General features: G+C 43.5%; 1 protein-coding gene across 1 annotated transcript; it reads right to left on the bottom strand.

Moving 5' to 3' along the window:
* Window positions 1-1,658: 1,658 nt before the first annotated feature.
* piwil1 (piwi-like RNA-mediated gene silencing 1) lies at window positions 1,659-12,349 on the bottom strand (the record flags this gene model as incomplete). Its single annotated transcript, XM_084467827.1, has 20 exons — window positions 1,659-1,775; window positions 3,281-3,428; window positions 3,524-3,649; window positions 3,731-3,884; window positions 3,973-4,043; window positions 4,118-4,221; window positions 4,449-4,649; window positions 4,956-5,028; window positions 5,671-5,858; window positions 6,149-6,263; window positions 6,397-6,514; window positions 6,839-6,965; window positions 7,045-7,153; window positions 7,694-7,891; window positions 8,421-8,501; window positions 8,668-8,789; window positions 10,701-10,915; window positions 11,421-11,549; window positions 11,968-12,061; window positions 12,281-12,349. The coding sequence occupies 20 exons, from the start codon at window positions 12,347-12,349 to the stop codon at window positions 1,659-1,661; spliced, it is 2,559 nt and encodes an 852-aa protein (XP_084323953.1).
* Between the last annotated feature and the right edge of the window lie 481 nt (window positions 12,350-12,830).

The following is a 12,830-nucleotide window of genomic DNA, read 5'->3' as shown; positions in this document are numbered from 1 at the left end:
CACTTTATTTTTGTCCCGTCATAGCCATTCTGTAGGGTCTGTAGCTGTCTGCGATTGCCTGTTGGTCAACATGTGAACAACCGATTGCCCTATGTATTTAAACCATACAAACCAGTAAATTCAGGGATGGGTGAAAGAAATGGAAAATCTGTTTAAAATATATATATTTTTAAGTAGCAATTTATTTCCAACATGCACCTTGTGGGGAGGCTTTGTCAATATACTGGGTGACCGGATCAAATTACATGACCAGTAATGCATAGGTCTTTTCCACAGTATTCTCCAGACACAAGACTACCTCTACATTGCCCCCTCCCCTTCCTCAAAAATGATCTATGAAATCTGGATTTCAATTTGACAGGAGCCAAATATAAATTTATGTTGATAATCATTAGTTCTGAATATAAATGGTGCCGGAAACAGTACTGTACTTCATGTATATCAACACCCTAGCACATAGAGTAGTGAATGTACAATCCAGTGAAAGGCTATGTATTTCTCTAAAGTACCCACAAGGATTGTGCAATGTCCCATGTCTTTGTATGTGAAATGAAACATGTCTTTAGTTCAATCACCCTCTTTGTCTCCCATTCCAAGCTCAAATCCATCAATATATATTTTTTGCGATATAAAAGAGTAACAAACTGCCAAAAAAGAATGTAGAAACATTCTGTAATACCTTCTGTACAAATGTCAACTAGTCCTGAGGATTTGTGTGCATCTTAACCCATTTAAGGACCATCTTACAGTCATCGCTTCTTTTCCGTTTGGATGACTGTTGCTCTTTTTGTACTTTGTCCATTTGTACATTTTTAAATGTTTATACTTGATTTTCAAACTGCCTTTTTTGTACATTCAACTTTTTAAATCCAAACCGTGCAAGCTTTCCCCATGGTGTCTTCTAGACCATATTGTCCAAGTCTGCGATTGTGTGCTAGCTTTATATCAGCCTATATTGATGCAAATTATTGTGTGGGTGTGCATGTGCAAATTTTTAAAAATCAAATAAATTTTAATATTTTATAATTTTGGCATGGCTACTGTTCTTTCTAAACACCCTGCGATTAATGCATTACAAATCAAATTTAAGTTCAACACACCTGAATTTTATCAACCACATTTATTAGCCCTGCTTTGTATTATAAGGAATTACACAAACAACCATGTCAAGTTATGAGTCTTGTTGATAGATAATCTGGTTCTAATGCAGCAAATTAAAACCATGAGAACTCGTGCATAGAACTAGACAAACATTTAAGTAATGAAAGACAAGATGGGTTTGAAAAGCAACATTGTTTTTAGTTGATAGATTAACTCGCACAAATTTATATAAAACTCTAAAGGACAAACTTTTTATACCAAGTTTAAACATTTACATAGCCAATACATTTGCATTTAGCTGGAAACCTATATTTATATATTCAAATATATAATCAAACCAAAGTATCACCGGCTTCTTTCACATTAAGAAAAAAACTAAAACTGATATTCTACATCTAATGATGCACTCCTTATGAACACCATGTGACGCGGTCCAGTGATCCGAAAAGAATCAACGCATTCAAATGAGGAGCTGAGGCTGCCATGGCGTCACTTAATCTAAACACAAATGGAACTGAATGAACAGGATAAAACTAGCAGGTCCTTTTCCATGTGAATCAAAGGTAGAAGAGATAGTCATCTAGCTTCATGCTGGGCTCCCTGTGGATGCTCTGACCCACCAGGAAGGCCAGCTTGTGGGCATACTGACAGGGCGCTGGCACCCGAATTATTCCCTAGAGGGGAAGAAAAGACGATTCAAAAAGACAATCCATCTCCTTCAGAGAATATCCCAGTGTAACCATTATAGAGACGTAGTGTTTTTCATATCATTTTGTTTGAAACGGGCTCTTAAAACTCAAGTAGGCGCTATATTTAAGGCTACAGGAATCTAGGTTAATTGCTCAGTGTAGTAGTGTGGCTCCTTGCTTTTAAATGGTTTGTTGGGAGGGAGTTAATTAAATTAATTAATAAATAATCTCTTATAGTCTCTAATCTCTAGTCTTGCATAGCGCATTTCTAGGACCCAATGCGCTTTACAGTGAAGGGGGGACCTCACTAACCACCACAATGTGTAGCACCCACTTGGGTGATGCACAGCAGCCAACCTACGCCAGAACGCTCACCACACACCAGCTTGAGATGGAGAGTGAGGGAATTAATGAATGAGCCAATTATACAGGGGGATGATTAGGGGGCCAGATTGAATGAGCCAGGTTGGGCAGTTTTAGCCAGGACACTGGGGGATCCCCTACTCTTTGCGATAAGTGCCCTGGGATCTTTTATGACCACACTGAGTCAGGACCTCGGTTTTACGTCTCCTCCGAAGGACGGCACCTTCCACAGCACAGTGTCCCTGTCACTGCACTGGGGCATCGGGATTGATGTTTTGGCCAGAGGGAACAGTTCCACCTACTAGCCACCACCCTTAGGAGGAGCAGGGGAGGAGCAGGAGGTTTTAGTCTTCAAAATTTTGACCGGCGCTAGTGTGGAATGGCAGATCTTGAATATACCATCTTTGGAAGTTTCATTAATTTAATCTTTCATAATTACTACTAGATCCAGATGAAACAAACCAAGCAGCCAGTTTGACCTGTCTATTCCGTGTTCAAGCCCACGTTAAGACACTAAATCCTAGGGAACTAGCTAGTTTAATACAAGTCACATCTTTCTTCAGTGGCCCCGCTGTTTCTTATGAAAATCTGGTCTCTTAAGTCACGTTTGAGTAGTGTAAATTAAATGTTAGTGCTACGTCAACATAGCCTGGGAACCAGATCAATCCAACGGTCATGTTTTTATTGGACAATGAACACAGCTGCTTCAGATTGCCACAGATTACTTCATCCATTTGTAATTTCTTCTCTACTCTTGAAACTTATGAGCCACATTAACCGGTCAGATAGAGGTTAGGCCTAGAGCAGGTGTAAACTTAAAAGGTTAGGCCTAGAGCAGGTGTAAAAAAGGTTATATCTTAACTATGTCAGAACTTCATTAGTTGGTGCAACCCCAATAAAGCAAGACATTGTATAAATTTTATTTATGTTCAAACTAGCCCAACATTTAGCTTGCATAAGACTGGTGCAAAAGGTGCTCTTAACTTTGTGCTCCTGTGGATCACTTTGGTTTGATGACGGCCCTTATAAATAATGTCAGCAATACTAGTTTCAAAGCAAGCTTGACAAAAGAAGTTCATTTCAGCAGTTATTTTCATACTTTCCCCAACGTGACATGAACTCCTTACCTGCCAGTTGTAATACATGTGGCAGAGCTTGTACGTCAGCCTCTGCATGTGATCAGGCTTCAGCCCGCTCGTGTCATACACCACGTTGTAGTGCGTCGGGGAGACACTGCCCACACGGACTGCCTGGCTCACGATGTAGAAGTCGTACCTGGGGAAGGAAGTCAAGGCAGCGTGAACCGACTGTAGTCCGGGAGGACACCTGTGTGTTCCAAGGAAAACATACAACAGTAGGCGTAGGCTCACCACTCCGGGCGTGTGACGTCCGTGTCGATGACCGTCCCTGGGGGAGGGTTGGACACTTTACCATCTATGTGTGCAAAGAACCTGCTGCTCACACGCTTCTTCACCACCACCACCGTCAGCTTGGGCCTAACAGGGGGACGGACTGATTAATACACCTAGAGGGAAGCTGATAGAAAAAAGGGCACGTTTGGGTCTAGAGTGACTCACATGTAGTCCTGCCCAATGGACTTGATGGACTCGATGATCTGGGGAACCTCGTAGCTAACGACACTCTGCAGCATGCCGTCGCCCACGCCATCTCTGTACACGATGATTCGCGACGGCAGGGTGCCGTTGAACTTCAGGTAGTCCTTCAGCGCACCTGGACACACGAGGGATGTTTACTGTTCGGGTAACTTTCAATTTATAGAGGATGAGGCGGGACTTCCGAGTCTAATTAAAGTGCTTACCCACTAGGGCCATTTTCAGACCGTCCATGATCTCCTGTCCCTTGTCCTGGAGCACGCACTTCGAGAACCACCTGGAGACCAGGAGAAACGTGTTACAGGGGCATCCCGTTACTTCAAAGAGACCATTGAAGACGTTCAGTCTTACCGTGACATGCCGTTGTTGAGGCTGGCAACCAGAGCTCCGATGGATCTCTTCCCAGCAACTATGTCATGGTAACAGTCAATTCCCACAATCATCAGCTGCTTGAGCTGTACACAAGAGACCAAAGCAGTAGTAGTCAGTGAGGAACTACATCAAATAGTCCATATCCTAATTCATCACTAGATAACATTTTATGAAGTCATGCAGCAAAATAATAAGGTAAAAGATAATCACCAGTAAACTACTAAATACACTGAGCGGCAACACCAAGAGCTAACCTAGTGTGTCATTACTCATCATATTATAGGTCTGGTGTGGGCCGGGTGTCACTCACAGGGATCTCCACACTCCAGAGCTCTCCCCCCATCTTGCAGGCCATCTGCAGGGCGATCTTGGTCGCAACGGTCATCAGCGCCGCGGGTCGGCTCAGAGTGCGACCAACCACACACTGGCTGGGGGTGGGACAGTCCACACAGAGGTACTTCTTCACACTGTCGTACTTGTCTTTCCTGTTGCTGGGCAGGACCACGACCACCTGGGAAACAAACCCAGTAGTTTACATAATCTATTTCACAAAGCCATGATATGCGATTGAACCAATAATACAACCGACTAATTAAGTGTATGAAATCATTATTTTCCACTCGAAAACGCTGGTTACTAAAATAACAGGATAGTGTAGTAGCTTGTGTGTTATGACTAGCTCAATAAACAATGTCTGCAATCTGCTCAAACCCTTCCTGCACCTCGAATACATGTTTTCTTTAAGTCGCTTTGTGTAAATTATTTTCCTAAATGACCATATAGTTAAAGAGAAGGGATTGAGGAGAGGGGAACAGACCATTTGGGTCTGAGGTCCAACGTTGTGCTGTAGTGCTCTGAGGAGCGACTCCTGGTAGTCTTCATACTCCACCCTTAAGGAAGGACCACTCAGTGAAAACAAGCCAACCTCGCTGCCACAACTCAATTAGAATGGCAATCAACTTATATTACACCATGATACCTAGGTAACTGGTGTTGAGCTTGTACTTGAATGCAAAAGTAGTAATTGAATGGCAACATGTAGGGCTGTGCGATACGACAATATATATTGGGGGACGAGACAAAAATGTCTAGCAACGTATTTCACTTCACGGAAGTATTTGTTTTTTATATTAATTTTATATTGTACTTATTTGGTTTACTGGCTGCAGTACTGTCAATTTCTCAAACTTGAAAGGTCTCTTTTAGGAGTGTCATTTACTTTAATAATAATTTTCCAAGTTATTCTTACATGATATCCAATTTGTGAATCGTCACTTCAAGATAAGAGAAAAGAGAAAGTGCCATTCATTTGTATTTACGTTACAGTAATATCCATATCGAACAGCCCTAGCAACATGCACTGGATCTATAAAATAAAAAGGTTAATTCCCACACCAAGGTAATGGCATAACATTGATCAATTAAGGTGGGACCAGTGGAGCAGCCAGTCCACTGCAGAAACATAACTTGCCCATACTGATCTTTTTGGAGGATATAATGTTAACTAATGTCTTTCCTCTGCCCCCACTCACATGACTGGTTTCTGACTGCGGATCCCCAGAGGACTAGAGACCCTGTTCAGGCTTTGCAGCAGGTTCTGGGCATCGTTGGCGTTGCGGCGGGTGTAGAACATGAGCCAGTTCTCCAGGGGAGGAGCGCTGATCACAGGTAACCCACGCATCTCTTTCGACCAGTCCGCCTGCCACGGGTTGTAGTCGTACTGGGCAGCAAGACAGGAGAGACAGGTTGAGCTGACCATGCACTTCATTGAGGAAACACGTTTCACAAATGACTACCTTATCAAGACCTTTTCTCCAGAACACTGACAGCTTTTATTGTTAAATAAAAAAGCGAGATATTATTATAAACATATTCTTACTGCTGGAACTTAATGATCCAAAGATGAGTCAAACCATTATCACTTCGCCACAAACTAAATGTTAGTGAAAATGAGTCATTTTATTACACAATACCTCAGTCCATCATTTACAGGTCCATGCAGTGACCTACCGAGCGCGATCCCTGGATCATCTTCTCAGCTGGGAGGATTCTCCCAGTCAGATTCAGGAGCTCCTTATCAAAGTTGAGCCCCCAGGTGGTCAGCTCCTTCTGTGCTTCTGCATTCCTATCACATGCAAGACCTTGAAGTTTAACTATTAAAGCTAGGTACCATTCTGTCAACGCTTGATAACTGAATCAGCACACAACATCGGAAAACTTTACAAAGCCAGAATCACCACTAATGAGGTTAGACCCACTTGTGAATGCTGTTGACAAATCTGTTGAGGCGGACCTCCCTCTGGTCTGGGGTCAGTCTGGTGTGGGTAGCCAATTCCTTCATGATGTTGAAGTCCGATCGCATCTTATCAGTTAGTCCTTTGGGAAGAGATATACTTTGAACTTCAGTTAATGCAAATCTCATTTCAATTGTCATTTTCATGTGTCAGAGTACAGAATATCTATGATTACTGTTTACATAAGCAGGGTTGAATAGAGACATTTTAGGAACATGAAATGTACATTACAGTACATGACAAAAATACATATTAGCACACAAATGTTGTAACACATGCAGACATTCTCTGTCTTAGGACCCAATGTGAATTTGTGGCAAACACTTTATTTCAGCTCGACCGGTACAAACATGGCGTGCATTGATATGGGGAGACTATGGTGTAGATCTATCAGGACCAAGCTGACCTGTGAGATAGCAGAACTCCGGAACTAGCATGGCCGGTCCAGGGGGGGCAGCCCCTGCTGCACCCAGCCTCTTCACATGGCTGATAAGGAGCACCTGGTTGCCGTCTGTGATCTCCAGTGTATATTGCTTTAAGAAACAGATGTGAAATATTACAAACGACGACACAACCGGCCAGCCAGACCGGGCATGTTGGGTCAGTACCTACCGTCTTGTAGTAGTTCTTGAAGGAGATCTCTGTGTCTCCTCTCTTGAACGTGTTGTTGGGGGTGTGATCCCATGCAATGTCATCAATCCTGTAGGTCTTGTTGTTGTATCTGACAAACAAGCTCTGTATTAAACGATCTTCTTATGCTGTACAATGAAGGAGGTATGCACCGACCTGATTGTCTCGATGCATGTTTGCGTGGTCACTAAATTAGCAGTTGTTTACATCTTTTGTATACATTTTCTTCTAATTCATTGTTCCGTCAGTTTTAGCATGTCGGCTGGCACTAGATGCCTGTCCATGTCGCAGTGACTACAACTGAAGGCCTGGACTAAATGGTTTAAAATGTTTTGCCTGCATGTATACACGTGAATTCTGGCACCAATTGCACTCCTAACCATCCCTGGAAGGAATCCCTCTGCGTTCCTTCAAGATTTCTTCAGATTAAGGGTGTTTTTTTCTTGCCCTCTGTGGGCTAGGGTCAGGGGGGGGGTTCATAAATATATGGCCTGTTAAGCCCTTTGAGACAGTACCTGTGATTTAGGGCTATACAAATATAATTGAACCTCATTATGTCCTGGGACCCTTACAGAGTCTCCCTTACTATTTAAAACAATGTCCTGGTCCAGTTGTTTAAGACTGCTCTTACTTGGTGAGGACCACGAGTCCAATGAGCTCCTTGGCACATATCTCAGGGAAGCGCTGGGGTCCGCACTGCTGTCTCAGACTGACCATGAAGTCGAGAACCGTCTCACTGCGCAGCACCTTGTGGCTGACGTCGGTACACAGCATGATGTTGGACTCGTACTGCAGGATGGTGGTGGTGAAGCCTGGCCAGATGGTCAGCCTGGGGTAGGAGGAGTACAGATCTTAACCCTTAACCCTTCATAGCTTGTTAAAAATGAAAGGTTCCTTCAAGCACTCCAAAAATCATTACAAATCTACACAACCATATTAACTACAAGAGTTTTGAGGACACTTGTTTAATTGGTTTACAGGTTGGGCTGAGAAAAGGAAAACAATTCTGATCCCAGTATCTAAAACTAACAAATTATAGTTTGGTCATCCCAGCCATTCTGATGATGGCTTACATTACCTCAACTGAAACATTGACATGTCTAGCAACCTTACATTTATATATTATCACTAGGATATTCAGACATGCAACCCACCCCCTACCCGCAGTCCCCAAATATGCATAGACGTTAAAAAACTATATTTTTTGTGTACTTCTTCATAGACACAAAATCAATATCAGAACTGCATTGAGATTTGAATATGTTATTTGCATTCCTAACCAACGAATAACTGGATATTCTAATATTGGGGCTCAGCCTGGCAGATAATGTTGTGCATCAGACTGGAGGCATCCTTACCGGTGCTGTGGGATGGTGAGCGGGTCTTTGGGGTTGTAGTAGTGCCGCCCTATCTGCTGCATGTCCAGCATCCTCAGGATCCTTAGCATGACATTAATACGCAGATCAATCTGATATGTGTAAATGTATTTAATCATACCAACATTGTAACCAGTATCAACACAAACACATTTAGACTTCAGACCCAGAAAGGGTGTACTTAGCTGCGGCCAATTCATCCATTTTAGTGGTTAACAGCACAACTGACCTTCTGAAGACGACGTTGTAGAACTGTAGGCATACCGGCGAAGAGGGTGGCAGCTCATTCGTTAGAGTGATCTTTATCTGAACCTTCTCTCCATGCCTGGTCTCATTGTGGAGCAGTGTCTCCTACAACAGGAATGAGGTCGTACTGAATGAGAACCCAGGGTTTTCACCAACAAACTGACATCCAGCAGGGTTTCCTAAAGCTGTATAGGAGAAGAGCACCCCCTCCACTAAAAGACATGACCTTGTACAATATACTAGAATATAGGCTTTTATAAGACACAATTAATAGAATACATCTATGATATCCAACAGCTGGTCAATGGAGAAGGATAACTGTTCTGTCTGATTACACAGTATTCCTATTCAACTCTGACAAAATCCCCATCAATAAGCAAAGATATGAATGACAAAACATGTCAAATACCGGGGTACATATGAAGCATAAACATTAGCACATAAAACAATGCAGCACCATTCCAGTTAACAGAACAGCTAAACTGAAAGACCAAATAGCCCTACTAACAGAATATTTGGAAAGTGTGAGTGGATCTGTGCATAATCCCTGCCTGGGGGGGAAGGCAGCCCTAGTCGGGCAAGTCACCGTGGGTCCAGCGGTTTTAAATGCTGGAACCTGACCGGGTTCGCATCCCTTTTAAAAGGTCCCATGGCATGAAATTTTCTAATATTAATATGAGTTCCCTGAGTTAGCTGGGGGTCTATGGTCCCCCAGTAGCTAGAAATTGCGTTGGGTGTAAAACGAGCACTAGGTATCCTGCTCTGCCTTTGAAAAAACAACTCAAACTCCCGATTTGGAGTTTGGCCCCATATCTCGTCAAAAGGGGCCAGGTTACCTCCCCTTTCTCTACCCGCCCAGAGAATTTGGCCCGCTAATGAGACAATGAGCTACAACCGTGCGAGTGTGTGTGTGTGTGTGTGTGTGTGTGTGTGTGTGTGTGTGTGTGTGTGTGTGTGTGTGTGTGTGTGTGTGTGTGTGTGTGTGTGTGTGTGTGTGTGTGTCTACACACACTGTAACGCAAGTGTTGTAGACAATCGCGGTCAACAATCCCTTTCTCCTCCACGTCTCGGTTCAGTCTCCTTCAGATTGATGTGGATGTGGAAGAACCAGAGACGTCGGAGAACCCAACGCAGTCGTTTGAGATTCATATATCGTCTGGGAGGCGCACACAGCTTTTGGCCGTGATAATATATTATACAATATCAGTGTCTGAAATTCGGCCAAAATAGGCGCTAGACCCCTGGTGTAAAGTTACTAGACCAAGCAAATCAATGTGTCGTAGGCACGCGCTATACACCACACCACTGACGGAGCATGATGATGTAAATCTCTTGGACAGCATCTATAAGATTGATTGCGAACATTTATTCATTCATTCTTTATACAGTACATTTAAATGCTAGTGCTGATTATATTACTATTACTCACAGACGTGCAGTCAGGGGTGGCAGAGGAGGCAGAGCTAAGGGTGGTATAGGGCCAAGCTCTTGGACTTTCAAGGCCCTTCCCTACTAGAGCATGGAAACCCGACCAGAGCTCGGTCACATCAGCGCGATAAATAGAATAGAACCGGGCCGCAATGCTTATAAAAGACGCTCCGTGCAAAGGGGTTGTAAAGTTGCCAGACACACGGGCTGGCAAGTGCATAGTTATCTATATCTATATTTCTATATGTATAATATTATATTATTTAGTTATAGAGCTTGAGGACTCCCGCCGGAGCACCCGGAGTGTTCTAGAATATTTCCAGAAGCTGTGTGCGCCTCGCCATTGCGATACATCCACTGTAAACACGAGCGCATGGTACCGTGGCCGCAAGCTGCTCAGAGCCACACCCCCACCCACCACCTTGACCCGCCTCTAAAAACAGCACGTTTGTGGAAAGCTCAATGTGGGACTGGCTCGTACTGGCTGTAATTCTGCACCAAGCATTAGCGCTTGCAATAAAACATGCATGTCAACTGCCCCTTTTAACAAAAAGGTATTGCAGCCTTTTTACGATGTTGCACTCTTACCTTGTTAGGTAACTTGTGGGGCAGGAAGAGCATTGCTCCGTCAAAGCTGCGTGCCGAACCAAGCAACTCACTGTGATGGTACAGTAGAGCGGAGCGCAGCCTGCGGGACTCCATCGGGGGCTGGTAGTCCACATGGTATTGGTACAGCACCCACTGGGGCCGTGACGTGATGGAGAAAAAGTTGGCCCTCAGTGCTATGGTTTGGCCAGAGTTACCTGGGAGTAAAAGATGATCATTACATACTGCACCCGAAGTGTGTTCAGGCAAGGTTTTTCTGATCCTCATGGGCTGATCCAGTAATGCTGATCTCTCCCTGCATTTAATAAACCTGTACTGGCTTTGGTTATGATATCCATGATGCTGCATCAAATGCTGCCTCAAATAATGTTGGACACGGTGGTTATTATTCCATTCATCTTAATTCAAATAAGGTAGACAAGAGACACCATCCTCATTGTTCAGAGTTTCTTTGTGAACCTTCATATTCAAATGTGTATGAGGTTGCTGATCTGCTTGACCAGTAGTACATTCAATGAAAAGATATGGTGGAAAGTCTTTTCATGTGCAATTGCAGATCATTAATGGAGGTTTCGTACCAAAAGGAAAATGCTCTACACGCGTACAGTGTTCAACATAATTGGCCGTTTGCATCAGTCACTGGGGAAACACCAACACAAATTTAGAAAAAATACAAAGACTTGTTTCACACATGTCACCGACCAGACTTGGATGCCTTGACGTGCTCCATCGCCTGTCTGGTGCAGATCCCTTCATCGTGGAAATCTCCACGGCGTCCACCTCTATCCCCAAACTTCACAGCGTGGAACCCTGCTGAGATCTGTAAAATAGCTGATATAAAAAGTAAAAGTCCAAATTAATATTTAAAATTATTTATCACTAATTCACTATCACTTAATTAATTAAATTAATTCATTTGAAGCTGCCCGACCCTCTCCTGGGCAGGAATGCACAGTTGGTCTGACTAGTTCAATATCTTGTAGCTGCTACACTAGCTGTTCCCGGTAGTGTTCGGATAACGAGATCACCAGGAAATGTAGTTTTTAGTAGAGGCATGTAGCTGTTCATAGGCCAAGTGAGTGGCAGTAAGTTTGTATTCCAACCCAACAGAAAAAGTACCAACCATTTAAATATGCCAGTCTATGCACATTGCAGCTGAGCCATATCTTTGAGCTATTCTATATTTCAGTGGTGCTTATGCTCTTTCAAGAAAATAAACGAAAGAAATGTCCACAAAAGGTATTCATACTGTCCGTCGCCACTGGTCCTGGAGGCTTTTGTCTACCTCGTCCCACCAGGTCTCCGTCACCAGACACGTTGGTGGGCACCACGTGCTCCTGTGACTTAAGGAAAGACAAGATGGCAGTTCTTCAAACCATGAATATATTACGTGAAAAAGGATAAGGGTTACACATCCGATAGCCCACTTTTTGGTTCGGATTATATAAACGTAGTACATAATATGAACTAGATGGTATTGAACTTAAACATCGTTAACAATATAAAAAAAAAATACACATTTACTTGTTTCATTCAATTTCCTGCAGGAATAAGCAACTTACCACTCCAGGTGTCCCCGTGTCTAGGCCACGCGCACGGCCCCTTGACCTTGCTCGTGCACGACCAGTCATGTTGAAGGTGTTTTAACTATTGCAACCAAACAGACAAAGTGGTTTCAAGTTGCAACTGATTAACAGCCAACTCAAAACTACCGCGTTGGATCTGACATAAACGTCCAACTAATATACTTGACATCGTAACGTTGAAACAAGTTAAAAGTCAAATCAAAGATGGCGTAACGTTAGCACACGACGTTATGTGTCAAACGTTCATTTTATTGCATTATTCGTATTCGACCCTTGGTGAATATAACGTCATAGAGAACACGAATTCCGTTTTTTGGGGAACAAGTTCGAGGCCTCAAGCGCTAACATTCCGACTCTTCGGCCTACTCACGAGGCTGAGTACCGGCCACGTGGGCCCCCGGAGCAAAGCATGGTCCCCCTAGCGGCGCATGACCCCGCCACATGGCCGGACCGGCAGACCGTGGAGTCGATAAAAAGATGGTTTAGAAACGTTTTCTTTTAATCGACTTCCCCACAACTATATCGT

Source organism: Micromesistius poutassou (genome assembly GCF_964030765.1).
Source record: "Micromesistius poutassou genome assembly, chromosome: 5".
Classification (NCBI taxonomy): Eukaryota; Metazoa; Chordata; class Actinopteri; order Gadiformes; family Gadidae; genus Micromesistius; species Micromesistius poutassou.
The sequence above is the reverse complement of the archived record's forward strand: the minus strand, read 5'-3'. Positions and strand labels throughout refer to the sequence as shown.